Here is a 17,870-nt window from a genome sequence, read left to right as displayed (position 1 = left end):
CAAATGATTTTGAGTTTTGTTCCACATTGTTCTCCCTCTCTATCAAGGATCTCCTACATAGATCCCCTTCCAAGTGGGTGACAGTGGTAGCTGGGCACCATCTAGTTCTTCTGGTCTCATAGTTGTATCTATTTGTTGTTTTGTATAATTTCTAATTTTTTGTTTATTTTGTCAATTTGTTCTTGTTTTCTAAAATTGTCTTAGAGTTTTGTCTATGTTTTCCTTAATTTTGTCAGTGCTTTGCTTGATCTTGTGTTTTCCTTCATCTGTGTCTCAATCCATTGAAGGTATCCATATATTTCTTTTGAATTTCTCATCAGGGAGTTCCAATGCTGCTGCTTCTTCAGGAATAGTTTTAGCATTTGTATCCTGGTCCCTTGTTTCTACTACCTTATCTTGCTTCTTTGTGTGGACTGTGATGGTCTATTGTCTCTGAGACATTGTGGTGGTACTGCATGTATGTTTAATGGATGAAAGAGAATGAGAGTGTGTGCACAGATCTCTGTTAGCTGTCTGTAAGGAGCAGTTGAGTTGAGCTGGTATTGGCTGCCATCTATCATTGGTCAGTTGGTGCCAAAAGTAAGTGGTGGCCCTCACTCAGTGCACAGGGCTGCAGGAGGTACAGGTTTGGTTGAGTTGTGCTGGAACAGTTGTTGTCGTCCACTCAGACCAAAAATAAGTCAAAAAAGCACCAAAAAAATAAAAGAGAACAAAAAAAAACTCAATCTGCATAAACAAACAGGAACAATTGTAAAAAAAAAAAACCTGCAATAAATGAGAATATTTTCAACAGGATAAAAATGTTGTTGTTGTTGTTGTTGTTATGTGCCATCAAGTCGACCCCGACTCATAGCGACCCCTCCTTGGGTTTCCGAGGCAGTATCAGTACGGAAGTAGGCTTGCCCAACCTTCCTTCCAAGGAGTGGCTGGTGGGTTTGAACCGCCAGCCTTCTGGTTAGCAGTCAAGTGCCTTAGGCATCATGCTACCAGAGCTCCTGGATAAAAATGAAGATAATGAAAAAAAGATAGAAAATAAAAAATGCCACAATATCTGTGGAGGGAAGAATGAGAAAAAGAGCAACAACAGAAAAATAGTAAAGGAAAAAAATGGGATAACTGGAAAAGGAAAAGGAAAAACAAGGACCAAAATAAAGGAAAAAAAGGGGGGGACCATGAAAAGGAAAGAGGGGGGTTAAAAGAGCCAAGGGACAAGAAAGAGATTTAAAAAAAAAACCCAGTAAGAATATAAAAATAATAATTTTAAAACAAAACTGTAGCAGGCAGGGGATGGCACCCAGGCTTTGTCAGGGCACAGACCAGGATGGAATTCCTGCTGGTCAAGGTGGGTAGAGGTGGGGGATGGCCATACCCCTGTTCACCAAGAGTGTGTGGGGTATAAGAGTAACAAGGGGAATATCGTACCTTTCCAGTTGTCAGCCTCCAATGTGGCTGCCTGTGCTATTCTCAGAAAGTGGAGCCCAATCCTATGCCTCCATTAAGAATACCACTTGGATATATTCAAAATAGTCACACCCGCTGCTCGTGAATATTCAAAATGGCTATACCCTCAAGCCAGCCGCTGGCAGTCCACAGGTCTATCTGTCTTCTTCTTCTATTTGTTTTCCTTTCTGGTTGCCAGGTATCAATGCAGTCCTTGTCCATGCAATTCTTAGTATGCAGAACCAATTCTTAGGTTGCTACCTAATATTCAAAATGGCTATGCCCTCCAGTCAGCTGGTAGTCTACAGCTCTATTTGTCTCCTTACTCACTGCTTTTGTTCAGGTTCTTCTACTAGTTGGTATTTAATCCACTTCTTTATCCTTGCCTTCAAAGCTCAGGGTTCCAGGATTGTCTTCTGTATCGGTTTCAATTGGTTTCTCATTGCTTTGTTGCAGAGCGTCTGTGTAGCTTGTCTGCCTATTCCACCATATTGCCTGAACTCTCTCGTCAGCCTAAGATCTTCCAATGGCTTTACTTCTCACTTAGGAGTAAGAGCCAAAGTCCTCATCATGGCTTGCAGGGCCAAACATGGCCTGGACCCTCCCCATTTCTCTGATGTCTTCTTCCACTCCACTTCCACTCCCTCTGCTCCAGCCACACTGGCCTTCTGGGCTCCCTGAACACATGGGCACACTGCCTCAGGGCCTTTGCACCAGCTGCTATTCCTTCTGCCTGGAATGCTGTGTCCCCAGATTTTTGCTAAGTAATGTCTCTAGTCAAGTATCAGCCTACTTAGATAGCCCTTCCCTGACTACTCTATGCAAAATAGCACTTACCCCTCACCCACCCTGAAGCACTTTTTTTTTTTTTTTTATTCATAACACTGATCACCTCCTGACTCAGGGCTTTGTCTATTTTATTACTATTTGCCTCCCTTCTAGAAGGTGTGCTCTATCACAGCAGAGACCTCACTTTGTACCCTGGTGAATCCCCAGGGCACAGACATCCACCACACAGATGACTGTCCCAGGCACTGCCCTCAGTTTTTATACAGATGACCTCATCTTATCCCCAGAAGGTGCCTGCCCTGTGTTCATGCCCTGAACAGGCTGCTAATGATGTCCCATCACAAACTTGAATCTTCATTTGTATAGAAATTATCTAACACTTTGTAGCTATTCGAGAAACTGTTTCCCTGGGCTCAGATTTCCCCTGCAACATGCAGGTCCCAGAGCCCCAGCAATGAAAGCTGTCTATATAAATAAGTTCCTCCATCTCAGTGATGGGGTGAAGAGGGGTACAAAAGCCACAGGGCTGTGTCCTCCCTGGGAGCAGGAACCATGTGAATCTTGGGTCCCACTACACGCTTGGCACAGTGTCTGCCAGAGAGTGGGGACTTGACATACTTGTGTTTAATGCACATATAAACCCAAACCCCCAAGTGATACAAAGGTCAGGGGCAAGACTGTGTGTCTGCCCTTCAGAAATGATCAACTTCAGTTATATGCTGTTAAGGAAAAATTAGTTGCTGTTGAGTCAGCTCCAACTCATGCTGACCCCATGTGTGTCAGAGCAGAACTGTGCTCCATCGGGTTTATAAGGCTAGTTTTTTTTTTTTTTTTTTTTTTTAAGTAGGTGGTCAGGCTTTTCTTCTGAGACACCAGAATGGACTTGAGTCTCCAACCTTTTGGTTAGTAGCTAGGCACGTTAACTGGTTGTACCACACAAGGAATGTCAAGGAAGTTTAGTGAAAACCAGGAGCCTCCTGCTCCCCCAGACCCCTGCCCTGAAGAGTCTCCCTGAAACCCTTTCTCTGGAGTCTGGAGAAAGCCTGGAGGGTGAGGGGGTGGTACAAGGCTTCAAAGGCTGCAGGCTCATGGTATATAGCCTGGACCTACCACAAGACACTGGACAATGGATGGGATGTAGGTACAGGGATGGGCCATATACCCACTGATGTGCCTTCCTGCTCTAATGCCCCAAGCTGCCTTCTGTGTAGTAGCAGATACAGCCCACATTCATCTCTGTAAGGTGGGTACCCTCCTGGAATTGCTAAGGTCATCCTTCCCTTTGGGTCTTGAAAAGGATAACTGTCTCAGTTTCTCTGAAAGCCACAGGCAGGAATAGTCCCTTGCCTCACTGCCTGTACCTTCTGAGCCCCCCTCAGGCAGAGACAGGGGCTACTCACAAGAGTATATCAGGGCAGGGAAGATGGGCTCATTTCTCTCCTGGGCAGTCTCCACCAGCATCCGCAGTGGCCCTTTGGGGCACAGTACAGCCACAAGATCTGGGGAAACAAAGAAGTCTTTGTTACATGAAAGATATTTATTCTCAAAATGCCCCCAGAGAGATGAGCCAGCCTCCGACACAGGAGTAAGGGACAAATTTTCCCAGGGCCCCAGAGTGAGGCTACTAACATATCACACAGTTCAGCTGGCACCCTAACCCCACAAGGTTCCAGTCATAATCTATAGCATTGACACCTGCTAAGGCCAAAGCAAGGTCCAAAAGTGCTAGGTGGTGCCAGTGGTTAACCATTCTGCTGCTAACTGAAGGGTTGGAGGTTTGAGTCCAGAGGCACCTAAGAAAGGCCTGGTGATCCATGCCCCCGCCCCCTAAAATCAGCTACTGAAAACCATATGGATTGCAGTTCTACTCTGACACACAAGGGGTCACTAGGAGTCAAGAGTCGACTCAATGGCAACTACTGCAAACAAGCAAAAGCCGTGGGCCTCAGAGTCCTAGAGCATAAACTTAGAAGTCAAGTAAGACTTGAGTTTGAATTCCACTGTGCTGAGTCTCAAGTTCCTTTTCTTTAAAATTGAATAATACTGGGAATAGTAATCATGTTAACAATACTCAAACAGCAGTAACCATGCTCATTATTTACAGGCACTGTTCAAATACACCAGCCACTCCTCCAAAGGAAGGTTGGGCAATCTACTTCCACAGAGATACCGCCTCAGAAACCCAAGGAGGGGTTGCTATGAGTCGAACCAACAGTGAACCTGTTTTTGTTTTTTTGATTTAGTGCCAAATGCACTTATTCTGCAAATAACTTAATGTGTAAAGCGTTCAATAGTGCCTGGCACAGGGATGTCGATAAATGTTTGCCGTTATTAGTAAGCATGTCAATATTAACGGAAAATACAGAATTCTAAGAGTTTTATTTTTAGAACACCGTGAGTCTATGGGACTTCCACGTGCTTATGGAGGTGAATTTCTCAGAAGGAAAAATATCCAGGCAGCCTCTGGAAGGGAAGTGACCTTTCCACCACCTGCCACTCTGTGCATCAGTGAGGATGACTCAGCATGGCATGTCACCACCACTGTCCAGCTCACACGCTGTGTGTAAGGACAAGCCTGGCAACTATGGTCTTCCCCATTCCTCTCCCTCCTACCATCTTTAGGTATCAGAACAAACCACCACCCCACTCAAGCCCGAAATTTGTCAGCAGGGTTAGAGTTACAATTCCATATAGGCGCACACCAGAACATCTAACTACCTCTCTTCCTTGCATGGTCAGACTGAAAAAAATACATACATTGTGCTTCCTGTAGTGGGTCACGTGACCCCAGGCATATAATACCAGATGGGGAGAGGCTCTCTTTGTCCCTCAGCTTTGGTGCCAGATGAAGCATGTATAGCAGAAATTTTCAGCCCACCTAGCTAAGCCTACCTAGACAGGGGACTGGTGCAAGGCCTTGAGTGCCCTGCCCATGGTACACAGCAGGGCACATTTATAAGAGTTTTCTATCCTCACTCGGACAGCTTTTGAGCTAGGGGGTACTGTTGTATACTGTCTGCTTCTTTTTGTAACTAATAAGAGCTACCTTCCATGTGCAAATGCCATGGGAGCATTTTGTGTATTCAGTTTCCGATGGGAAGGACATGACATTCATGGAGAAATCACTACTAGTGACCAGTGCCCTTTGTCTAATGGCTGCCTGGCTATTTAGAAATCTGGGATGACCTGTGAGCGTAACACACCATACACAGAGATGGCACCCAAGATGACCCAGGCAGACCACTCCGGGAGGTACTTGATGAACACCAAGGCCATGAGCGCGCTGATCATGATGAGGTAGGCCTGCTGAAGCATGAGGGGGCCCTTCCAGTGGATGCACACCATGCCCACTGCCCCAAAGTTCCAGACGGTCAGGAAGAGGGTGGGGTAGTCCATGGCCACATTGTAGGTCTTGAGCACTTCCCTATAGGACCAAGACAGAGCCCGGGGAGAGGTGAGACCCTGACACAGTTTAACAGCCCCTGCTTTTCAACCAGTAAATCCTAACCTGGATTCTTCCAACCTCTGGCCTTATTTACTACCTTCTCCTCTTTTCCACTGTTTTATAAGTAAGCCCCACACCAAACCCACTGCCATCGAGTTGATTCCGACCCATAACAACCCTATAGGACAGAGCAGAGCTGCCTCATAGGGTTTCAAGGCTGTAAATCTTTACGGAAGCAGACTGCCTCATCTTTCTCCCATGGAGCTGCTGGTGGGCTTGAACTGCAGACCTTTTGGTTAGCAGCCGAGTACATTAACCACTATGCCACAAGAGGTCCTTTATGACTAATCACTTGACGTATACTCTGGAACAAGGTGGGGTGTGAACTGATGTGCACTAGAATGACCTGGAAGATTGTTTTTCATATGGAAAAGGTCCTTGGGAAGTGTTTTCTTGGTGGTATAAGTGGCTAACAGGCTCAGCTAAGAAGAGCTGGAAGTTTGAGTCCACCCAGAGGTGCTGGAAGAAAGGAGTAGAAATGTACGTCTGCAGAATCAGCCACTGAAAACCCTATGGAACAGTTCTAAACTGTCACACATGAAGTCACTGTGAGTTGGAGCTGACTGGACAGCAGCTGGTCTGTCAAGCTCTTTGGGCTCTTGGATCAAGCTGACATCTCAAATCAAAGGGCAATAGTGGGCAATTCTTCCCATAAACCAGGATATACCCAGGACTGATCCAAAGAGAAGAACTTAAATTTTGAAGGGTTTTCATTCCTGCTAGGTTCATAGACAGCCTCTTCCATGACAGCTTTACTTGTTTCAAGTCAGGAACCACAGACAGACATGTGGTCCACCATGGAGCCTTACTCCCTGTCCCTATTGAGAAGGCCGTGGAAGGAGCCCCAAAGCCTGGATTCCTGGAGTGACTGACACTGGGGAGGTGTGGAGCACAACGGTCATCTTTGCCTGTCCAGGTCCTTCACAGTCACTCATGTCACAGGGAGGGGGCCCCCCAAGGACCCTGCTGCTCATCAGCTACCACTTACCCAAGGTAGATGTAGGTGAAGAGGAACAGCAACATCAGGGAGGACATGATCAACCAGCCATGGATAAACTAGATGACAGAAACAGACAGATGATCATAAGGTACTCCCCAAGCCTCTAAAACCACAGACCCCTTGGTTCCTGGTCCTGATGCCTATGCCTAAAAGTCTTTCTTAGAAATTTCACTGCATGACAATACTGGAAGGTTATTATTAATTGAATTGTGTTGGTCCAAAATATATGGAAGTACTAACCCCTGTAAATATGACCTTGTTTGGAAATAGGGTTTTTCTGTTGTTATGTTAATGTGGCCATGCCAAAGTAGGGAGGGTCCTAAACCTAATTATTTCTGAGAGGTGTCTTATAAATAAAGCACAGAGACATATACAGGGGGAAAGATAGATGTCTACTGGGGGCCGTCTCTAAAGCTCATGCTCTAAAGTCAGTCTTCTAGCCTCCAGAACTGTGAGATAATAACTTCCTGTTCTTTAAAGACACCCATTTATGGTAATTATGTTACAGCAGCACTAGGAAACTAAGACAAAGGTGGTGGGTGGCCATTTTACAGATGAGGAGAGGAAGGCACAGATATTCAAAGAATTCTCTTGAGATCACCCAGCAAGTGTATGAAGGATGTGAGACGAGGTTTATGAAGGAATTGAGATAAGGATTTAGGTAAACTAATACCTACACTGGTGCATGCCCTCCTATTTAGGAAGCTATTATTATGTTACACATCAGGCACTATTTTAGACTCTGGGGATAAAACTAGTTGTCTCTGCCCACATGTTATATACTCCAGTGTGAGGAGAGAGGCACAATAAACATAAATAAATAGATAATGAATCAGCAGATAGTGATAAATGCTACCAAGAAAACCAACAAACAACAGGCAGGATAAGGTGACAGAGACTCAAAAAACCAAAACCCCCTGCCATGGAGTCAATTCCAACTCACAGCAACCCAACAGGACAGGATAGAACTGCCCCATAGGGTTTCCAAGGCTGTACAGAAGAAGACTGCCTTTGTGCTATTTTACAGAGTGTCAAGACAGGTTCTTGAAGGAAGTATTTCTTTTTAATGTGGTAAATAAATATGAAACAAAAAATATTTGCCATTTCAGTATTTTTACAGGTACAATTCAGTGACATTAATTACAGTCATCATATTGTTCAACTATCACCACTACCCATTTCCAAATATTCTCATCACCTTTAACAGAAGGTCAGTGTTCCCTAAGTAACGAACCGCCCTCTCCTCTTCCCATCTGCCCCCCGTGACCACTAATAAACTTTGGTCTCTACACATTTGCCTATTCTAGACATTTCATGTAAGTGGGATCATACATAATTTGTTCTTTTGTGACTGTCTATTTTACTCAGCATATGGTTTTCAAGGTTTATTCATGTTCTGGCATGTATTAGGACTGTATTTTTCTTTCTGAGTAATATTTCATTTTATGTATGCACACAATTTGTTTATCCATTCATGTGTTGATGGACATTTAGGCTATTGCCACCTTCTGTCTACTATACTGCAATGTGCTGCCATGAGCACTGGTATAAAGCAAGATATTTTTGAAAAGAGACAAACTAGGGCAAACCCTCCTACCTGAGGGTTTATAAACCCAAAATGTCTTCTCAGGAAGACATTTTGCCCCTCTCCTGGCCAGTCAAGGAAAGGACACAGACAAGGATGGAACTGATCTGAAATCAGTCCCTCAGCCAGCCGTCAGTGGTATAGTGGTACCACTTCTACCAGCCTCACCTGCGGACAGAACTGTCTATCATGAGCTCAGTCCACCAAGGACCTCAGCCAGGGACCTGGTTTCTGGAGACAGCAGTGGCCAAGGCTGGGCTGAGAGCACAGCTGGAAGGGGAAGGGCTGCCTCTGGAGCACACGCACCCTCCCCCTCCACCTCAACTGCCTGGCCACCATCAGCTCCTGCCTGAAAGTCAAAGAACGTCCAGCTGGGAGGAGACCTGCCCATCTTGCTCACAGCTAGATTCCTGGGCCCCAGAATGGGGCTTACCACAGAGGCAGGCTCAATACACTTCACTGAAGGGATGGTTGCCTTTCAACGGTCTCCCAGACACCTCCTTGACCACAGCAGCACTGGTTCTCCACACCTGTGCTATTTCTAACTTGTTCTTAGGCATGTTGTAGTTTCTACCCCAAACAAATATCTTTCTACCGTGTTTCCCACCATCTTGTTCTATGCCCAACCCTGATTTAATTTAAAAGTTCTGCCTCAAGTACATTTGAATTTATTGATAAGCTGCAACTCATGAACATCTCCTGACAGCCCCTCCTGTGTCTCAGCCCAGAAGCACCCCTGGCTCCATCACTGCACTCCAATGTCCTCACCTCCCTAGACTAAGAGCTCCTGCCTCTATCTGCTCCATGAATAACTGCCTGCAGAAGTGCTGACTGTGCCTGCATTTAAACAGTTTTAAAGTAGGTAACAGCCAACTCAGGAGTCCCTGAGTGCTGCACACAGTTACACTCAGCTGCTGACGGAAAGGCTGGAGGTTCAAGTCCGCCTACAAGAGCCTCAGAAGAAATATCTGGCAACTACTTGGGAAAAATTAGCCACTGGAAACCCTATGAAGCATAATTCTACTCCAACATACATGGGGTCTCCGGGAGTCAACAGCAACTGATTTAATGCCTAGCTTAACTTCCTCTCAGTCCTTAAGGTTTCAAAGCCTTCCTTGGGAGAAAGGACTAGAAACCAACGTCTAAAATCATATGGCATCTTTGGAGCACAGAAAATGCATGTGATTCAGGCCAGGTGGGACTCAGCTCTTCCACTGCTTCCTGGGGCCAACCCCAACACCTCCCAGGGCAAGAAGACCTCGGCATGGAATATGTGTATCTCTGTCCAAAAAAGGAAATGGAAAATAAAAATAAATCTGGAGGGGAAGCATCACGCTGAAATCAAACTCATTGCCATTGAGTCAGATCTGACTCATAGCGACCCCAAGGCGATATCACTACGGAAGTAGATTGCCCAACCTTCCTTCCGAGGAATGGCTGGTGGGTTTGAACTGTCAGCCTTCTGTTTAGTGGTCATATGCAGAAAAGAGCCTAAAATAGAACTTCTTACTTCTTGGGAAGGAGAAGCAAAATAAAATTAACTTGTGAATAGGAGAAGTGACACTTTGAATATTCTAAGGAGGAACTCAACTGAGTGACATTATCTGTCAATTTAAAAAACTACAGTATTGCGTAATCCATGGTGGGGGCTGGGTGGGGTGGGAAACAGAACCAAAAATCAGAGTCAGTTTTGCAGAAGTCCCTTGTGGTGTAAATGGTTAATGCATGAAAGGCTGGAGGTTTGAGTCCATCCAGAAGTGCCTTGGAAGAAAAGACCTGGCGATGTACTTCCAAAAAAGCAGCCATTGAAAACTCCACAGAGCACACCCGAGGCCACCATGAGTCAGTCTACTCAACAGGTGGGTTTTTTAACCACAAAAAGGAACTGTGACAGTTGTTTTTTTTTTCCACTTAAAAAAAAAAAAAGTAGTTGTATAAAGGACTCCCTAGGCAGAGGTGTGCGTGGACTGGAGGGAAAGGAGGGGGGCAGACGGCTGATGTGTCTGGGTCCTCACCTTGTAGCAGCGGTACTTGTACAGCATAACCAGGAAGATGGTCATGACCACGATGACGCTGATCATGATGAGGGTGTTGAGCACGGAGTTGAGGAGGCGCTGGCCCACTGAGGGCGTGTCCTCGGTGAAAGGCGTGTAGATACTGAGGGGAAAGGGAAAGGTCTCTGGTCCTGTCTGTCACGCATACACTACCCCATGTGATCCTCGGCCCTGCTGGTGGAGTTCACCCCAGAAACACGAGACTGTGCCCACCCTCATGCTGGGGGAAGGCCTCTCTGCCCTGGCAGATGCTGCCCACTACCACCACCTTGTCTCCCAACCTGTTTCCTGCAACTCTGTGTACATATGGTTCTCAGCCTGAAGACTGAGCCCTCTGTAACCAGTGACCAGCTGCCATCAAGTCAACTCCAACTCATGGTGACCCCATGTGAGAGTTTTCAGTAGCTGAGTTTTTGCAAGTAGATTGCCAGGTTGTGCTTCTGGGGTGCCTCTGAATAGACTTGAATCTCCCACTTTTATTAGCAGCAAGTCTGTTAACCTTTTGTACCACCCAGGGACTCCATGAGTTGGAGTTGATTTGACAGCAACTAGAGCCCAGTGTCACAGAGGGAAATCGACGGGACCACCTCACCATCCTGCTTTACCTACCCCCACATTCTCCCCCCACCCCACCACCACTCAGATTTTAAAACCTTCCCTCGAGGCTCCCCTGGTCGCTTCTCTCGGTCCCTCCCACTTCTCCACTCCCCTTAGCACTTCCCCACCCCCAAACCTTCACCATCAGTTTGCCCAGGCTAGAATTCCTCCACCCCTCCTGCTTTCCCCACCCACCCCCACCCCAAGTAGCCCAGTCACTGCACTTGCTGCTAATAAACTAAAAATCAGAAACAAAAAGCAACTGATTAATACCTCACTCTTTCCAACATGGACTGCTAGAAGCAAAAGGCTGGCTAAGTTCTCTTATCGCTTTTCACCTGGGCTGCTCTGCATCCCCAACAGACTATATACTTCCTGGGGGCTGGGGAGGGGGGGTGGCTTCTCATTCTATTCCTTTCTTTAAAACAAACAAACAAAACAAAACAAAAACTAAACAAGAATCCCCCAGTTAAAAGAACATGCTCAGGGAGGGTCAGCCCTCAGCAGTTGTGACCCTGGGACAGTGGATGTGGGTGGGGAAGCTCTCCATTTGTCTAGGTTGCTTTGTATATGTGCTATTTCTACTAAAATAAACATAAATGGGCTCTATCTCCCTAACAAGGCTGTAAGTGAGCCACAGGATCATCTGGTTGAACCATCTCCTCTTACATTCAAGCACCAGAGGCCCAGAGAGGAAGTAACTTGTTTGGGGTCACACAGTGATGCCCAGTCATGACAGGAGCCTGACCTCCGGTGTGGCATGTGAGGGCTCACCGTCTATAATAAATGCCACTGTGCCCAAGTATTCACTCTGGGGCAGGTACTGTTCTAAGATCTTTACATGGGCTTGCTTATGGAATTCTCCCAGTAATCCCGATTAAACCCATTATACAGACCAGAAACTGAGGCATAGAGAGTTGAGGGTCATGCCCAAGGAGGTAGACCAGGGTACAAACTCACAGGCAGTCCCTGGTGGGGGGGCTGCAGATGGTCATCAGACTCTGCACATACCCTTGACCTTGTCCCATGCTATACCCGGCCCCAACTCACAGCTGTCCATTCTTCTCTGTGTAGAAGCGCACGGACTTGATGGTGGCCACCACCACGACCATGCACAGCGTGACAGGCACAAACAGCATGATCACATGCTTCGCCCCATATTTGAGGGTCAGCTCTTCCTCCAGGCCTGGGGGTCGCCCAGGCACCCCACTGGAGACGTAGCAGTCAGGGTCCTCCTCACAGTCCTCTTCACTCTCCTGGCTTCTCTGTGGGAAACCACATTGTGAGGGCCACAGGAAGCCCGCCAAAGGATGCCTTGCAAGGGATGGCCTCCATGGGTGGCCTACTGATACAATGCATGAATTCTTAGAACTCAAAAAGAGAAATTTGAATGTGCCTTTCTAAATGTAAGAAGGATCTCTGGTAGCATAGTGCCTAAGGCACTTCACTGCTAACCAGAAAGCCAGAGGTTCAAACCCACCAGCCACTCCTCAGAAAGAAGGTTGAGTAATCTACTTCCATAGTGATACTGCCTAAGAAACCCAAGGAGGGGTCGCTATGAGTTGGATCCAGCTCGATGGCACGTAACAACATAACAACAACAAATGTACGAAGCTGTCTGTGAGCTGTAATTTGGACATGGGAGTGCTAGAATTTCCAGGATATTTCAAAGGTTGACAAGGATAATAGTAGAGAAAACTTTGAAATGGCACTAAGCACAAACCAGAAGGGAAGGCCACTGTAATCAAGAAGAAGGCAGTCCACAAGCCCAAGACCAGAGGGGCCAAAGATCAAAGATCCTTCCCCTTCCCAAATACAAACTGCTCTGGACAATATTCAATTCTGCTTACATGGTCATATTCAGGAGGACACATGCCTCCTGGAAAGAGAGATTAAATATATTTGTTTGAAAAATCATAAACTAGAATCATCAGCATACTTGGGGACTCTGATTATGAATAACACTGGAAATCTCCAGGGGGAAAAAAATTACTTTGAACTTTTTGCCCCACAAAATCAATCACATAAATTTTGCTACTCTAGAAAGGTTGACTAGATGTCCAGCATCTGGGAGGACAAGGGTATGGGAAGGTAACCAAAACTCAAACTTGCTGCTGTTGAGTTAATTCCAACTCACGGCAACCCCGTGTATTAAAAAGTAGAACTGCTCCATAGGGTTTTCTTGGCTTTAAGATCACCAGGCCTTTCTTCCATGGTGCCAACTGGGTGGGTCCAAACTCCTAACCTTTTTAGGTTAGCAAGTACAAACCATTTATGCCACCAGGGACCTCACTATGGAAAGGTTAAAACAAACTCACTGCCATCAAGCTGATTCTGACTCATAAAGATCCTACAGGACAGAGTAGAACTGCTCCATAGGGCTTCTAAGGCTATATATCTTTACGGAGGTAGAGTGCCTCATCTTTCTCCCTCAGAGTGGCTGGTGGGTTCAAACCACCGACCTTTTGGTTAGCACCTGAATGCTTTAACCACTGTGCCACCACCTCTCCTTTATGGGAAGTTAGGAGAAAATAAATGAGGAGTAAGAAATCCACCAGATTTGGGCACAAAATGGTTTGTAAGGTTTTTTTTTTGGAAATTTAGGGTCATCAGCTGTTTTGCTAATTAGATTAACAGCCAAAGAAAAAGCCAGATAAAATATAAATCAGAAATATTATTTCAGCATAAATTGTTTGCAGAGAAAATCCCAATCTAAATATTGGGTTGAGAGGAAAAGAAAAACTGTTAATGAATATGAAGTGAAACAAAAATGCACACAAATTCCAGAATAAATGAAGAATCGAGCTCAAATTTCAGCAAGGAGAATTAGGCTGGCTGGAAGAAAAAAAACACATGCCAAGGGTTTTAAATATCATAATGGGAAAAACATAATAGGGTTCAGGAAAATTTAGATGCTGTTTTGCTCTTATTAAGGGTGTGTGATGGTTATGTTTGTATGTCAACTTGGCTAGGCCTGGTTGAGTGGCTGGGCAGCTGGATGTAGTATTCCCCATGATGAGACTGGTAATCAACTCCATGGTGGAATCTACTGGAAGCAGCTGAATAGCTGCCTTTGGGTATGTGGTCTGCTTCCTGTATATAAGGAGAAGCTTTGAGAATGGCCTCTAGCCTATGGCACGCTTGGACCCTGCATGTAGTTGTGTTGCTGTTCAGCAGCCTGCTATACTCTGCCAACCTTGGGACTTACAATGAACTTAAGTGAATGGCCTACTGCGTGGTTTGGTAACATTGGGACTGTGCCTTTTGACTTGTCAACCTTGGGGCTTCTCAGCCTCAGCAACCAGCAGCTGTCTGAGTGAAGAAACGCCTCTAGCTACAATAGGCCGGGAGCAGGAGACAGAGCTGGACCCCAAGGTTGAGGGGCTTTCACCCAGCCCCTACAGCCTGGCACTTTGAACTTAGACACTTAAAGCCTCCAAATTTTAAGAATAAACTCCTGTTTGTTAAGGCCATTCCATTTGTGGTATATTCTTGTCAGAGTGACACTAGGTAACCAGAACAGGGTGGGAGGTGGCATAGCTAAGGGATGCTCTCAAGTATGTCTCATCTCCTGCCCTGAGGGTGGCAGAGATAAGGCACAGTGTGGCCCATCTGTCTCCAGCTCAAAAACAAACACAAATTGTTGCTAGATGTCAGTAGGTCATGGTAACCCATGTGCAACAGGATTGGGCCATTGTACTCTATAGGATTATCACTGGCTGATTTTTGGAAGTAGACTACCAAGTCCTTCTTCCTAGTCCACTGAAGTTTCAGTGGAAGTTCCAGTGCAACTTGCACAGACTCATAGCGACACATAATCCTCCACTGGTAGACAGGTGGTAGTTGCACATGTGGTACACTGGCTAGGAATTAAACCTGATCTCCTACAAGAAATGAGCATTCTATTATTGAACCACCACTGTACCACAAACACAAATTAAGTATACTTACCCCTTGGTTACCACGTCTGGCCATCTACCAAATGTTTTCCTCCAGCGTCTCTGCTAACCTGTCCTAGCATCCATGCATCCAAACTCACTCTCATGTGACTGTGTAACCTGCACCTATAGGATCTGCGTTGGGGCACTAAGACTCATTAGACCCATTCTAAAGCCAATTTTAAACAGCCTAGGACTGAAGAGTCCATGGTAAAGCACTCACAGAAAGAAGATCTCACTACAGATCAATCAGGGAAACCTGTCCCCATTTTGTCTAATTTCCACCTCCTCTTGAAGTTTGGGCAATCTACTTCCGTAGTGATACCGCCTCGGAAACCCAAGGAGGGGTCGCTGTGAGTCGGGTCCGACTCCATGGCATATAACAACAACAACAACAACAACTTGCATACAGGAGTACTTGGTTTTCCTCCCTAAGGCACAGAAACCCCATTGGCCTGTCTCAGCCTTGGCCAGTCAGTGAGCACCTACCCACTGGGTGGTATTCTCTCTATCTTCTGGGCCCTGCCTGCCCTCCTGGTGGATGCGTGGCGTGGGGCTCTCAGCTGACATCAGAGAAGTCCTCTCGTCACACACTTCTTCCTCGCTGTCAGAGGCCATGAACGTGACCATGGCCCTGCCTCCCTGGACGTGCCTGGAAAAGGAGCATTAGGAACTCATGCCACTTCCCTTCGAGGCAATAGGCAGTAGTGAGCTGAGGGGACACAGGTCCTGGCACCAAGGGCAACAGAGCTCCTGCCTCAGGACAACCCTCCCAGGATCACATGACTGCTATGGAACAAGAGTCCCTGGGGCGGTCACTGGGATTGGGGCTGCCCTGTCAGGGATGTGCCTGAGATACCCAACCAGCAAAGTCAGGGCTATTCCATATTGTCAGCACATCATCCACTCATCAGCAAGCACCTATCAAGCACCAACTGTGTGCCAGGAAATGTGCTGGTCGTTGGGGATATAAAGATGAACAAGATTTGGAACATAATGAATGTCACTGAATTATTTCTGTAAAAGTGTTTGAAATGGGAAATGTAATATGTATTTATCACACACACACACACACACACACACACAAAGAGCCTTGCCTATGTGTTTCCTGATCCTAAGTTGTTCCTGTTACTTCCAAGTTGATCCTAATCCCAAGTTGTAGCCTGTCACTTCCCTAATAAATCACATAATTATGAGTATGGTCTTAATTCTGTGTGGCCATTGCAACAAATTATTGAACCCGACAGAGAAGTAGAGAATATTGTGGGGGAACTGTCTGGTGTCAGAAATAGTGAAGAAGTGGGAGAGTGGAGGTATGTCTGACCTCTACCTCATGGGAATCAGCTTTGTTCTGATGCTGAGTCTTATCCCTTAGGAATGCAGGCAATTCCATACTATGTGAGAACACTATCTGCTTTCTGCTGAGAATCTGTCTCCAAGTAAGTCATTTATGTGATTTTCAAATAAGCAGGCAGGTTCCTTCCACCAGTTCAGCCAGTTATTTTTTTCCCCTCCAAGCAGGATCTGTAGCTGCTACTCTTTTTGAAGACAGCAACCCTGACTGTGGCCTGGATTATTCCCACACAGACTCCATCCCCCAAATATATGCACACTTCAGGGCTTGCCTCTGTTCACCTCAATGACTACAAAAGCTCCCCTGTCATCTCACAGCGATTTCAATATGAATAAGCTCCCCACTTACTTAAGTGAGCTCTGGTGGTATACTGCCTATGGCATTTGACCAGAAGGCTGGTGGTTCAAACCCAGTCCTTCCTCAGAAGGAAGGCTGGGCAATCTACTTTCATAGAGATACTCCCTTAGAAATCCAAGAACAGTTCTCTATGAGTCTCTATGAATCAAGACTTATACATTGATTCGATGGCAGTGAGCTTGGAGCCCCACCATCAAGAACACACACATTTAGGATAGGTAAGGCAAGCACAGGAGTAACAACAGGACAAAGGGAGGTGATAAAGATAATGTGTTACTAGAGTCAAAAAGAAGGGAAGCTCATCCAGTTGGCGGATGAAATGTTCTGTGTCTTGTGGAGTTAAGAGGTACCTGTAATAAGCCTCACAGATTAGGAATATTTTATTAGGTAAAGACTGAAGGAAGTGGGTCATTCCAGAGAGAAATAGCTACTCAAATAAATGCATGGGGCAGGGGACATGACATGGCCTATCCTGGAAATAGTCAGATTACCTGATTTGGTTGTAGTGTGGCACTGGATCAGCAGCAGTGGAAGACAAGGCTGGATAGGTGGAAAGACCATCCTAAGGTGGGCATGGGTCCCTGAGGTTGTTTGTTGTTGTTGTTATCTGCTGTCAAGTTGACCCCTGACTCATGGTGACCACCATACACAACAGAAAATGCTGCCTGATCCTGTACCAGCCCCATGATTGGTTGTGGATCAGATGACTGTGATCCAAAAAGTTTCCACTGGCTGATTTTTGGAAGCTAGGCTTTTCTTTCTAGTCTGTCTTAGTTTGGAAGCTCCTCTTAAACCTCTTCAACACCATAGCAACAAGCCCCCTAACAGACTGGCAGTGGCTATGCATGAGGTTCATTGGACAGGAACTAAACCTGGGTCTCCTGCATAAAAGGCAAGAATTCTAGCACTGAGCACTCAAAGCCTTAACTCAGCAGTGGGGAGCCAGCTAACGAAAGGGATGTAAGCAGAAGGGAACTTTAGCAAGAGCAATGCACCAGGTAGGTCTTTGCTCTGCCTCTCCACCTGGAATCTCCCTAAGACTAGGTTTAGCCCACTGCCCAGGATCTGCCACTTGATGGCAAGTCTGTGAGGGCCAGCAAAGTCTACATCACAGAGGTGAGTTGGAGGGGGTACAGCTGTACAGCCCCAATGTACTGCAAGACCTTGGGAAGTTCTTGGTTTTAGTTCCTTTATTTCTGGTGATGAAAGTAAGCATCTAGTTGAGATCAAGGAGAAGTTTTAAGGTCCTCC

General features: G+C 46.0%; 1 protein-coding gene across 1 annotated transcript in view; it reads right to left on the bottom strand.

The window, feature by feature from the left end:
* Window positions 1–15,538, bottom strand: part of PSEN2 (presenilin 2) — a 29,678-nt gene extending 14,140 nt beyond the window's left edge. Inside the window, exons 1-6 of the mRNA XM_007936982.2 lie at window positions 15,398–15,538; window positions 12,021–12,235; window positions 10,335–10,476; window positions 6,723–6,790; window positions 5,433–5,653; window positions 3,630–3,728 (exon numbers count right to left, since the gene is read on the bottom strand). Coding sequence (XP_007935173.1) covers window positions 3,630–3,728; window positions 5,433–5,653; window positions 6,723–6,790; window positions 10,335–10,476; window positions 12,021–12,235; window positions 15,398–15,538 — 886 coding nt within the window. The remainder of the gene's footprint in view (window positions 1–3,629; window positions 3,729–5,432; window positions 5,654–6,722; window positions 6,791–10,334; window positions 10,477–12,020; window positions 12,236–15,397) is intronic.
* Window positions 15,539–17,870: the final 2,332 nt, after the last annotated feature.

This window comes from Orycteropus afer, unplaced genomic scaffold (assembly GCF_000298275.1).
Source record: "Orycteropus afer afer isolate SDZICR_OR568_19922 unplaced genomic scaffold, OryAfe1.0 scaffold00039, whole genome shotgun sequence".
NCBI lineage: Eukaryota > Metazoa > Chordata > Mammalia > Tubulidentata > Orycteropodidae > Orycteropus > Orycteropus afer.
Note: the sequence above shows the minus strand (reverse complement) of the source record. Positions and strands in the feature narration are given on the sequence as shown.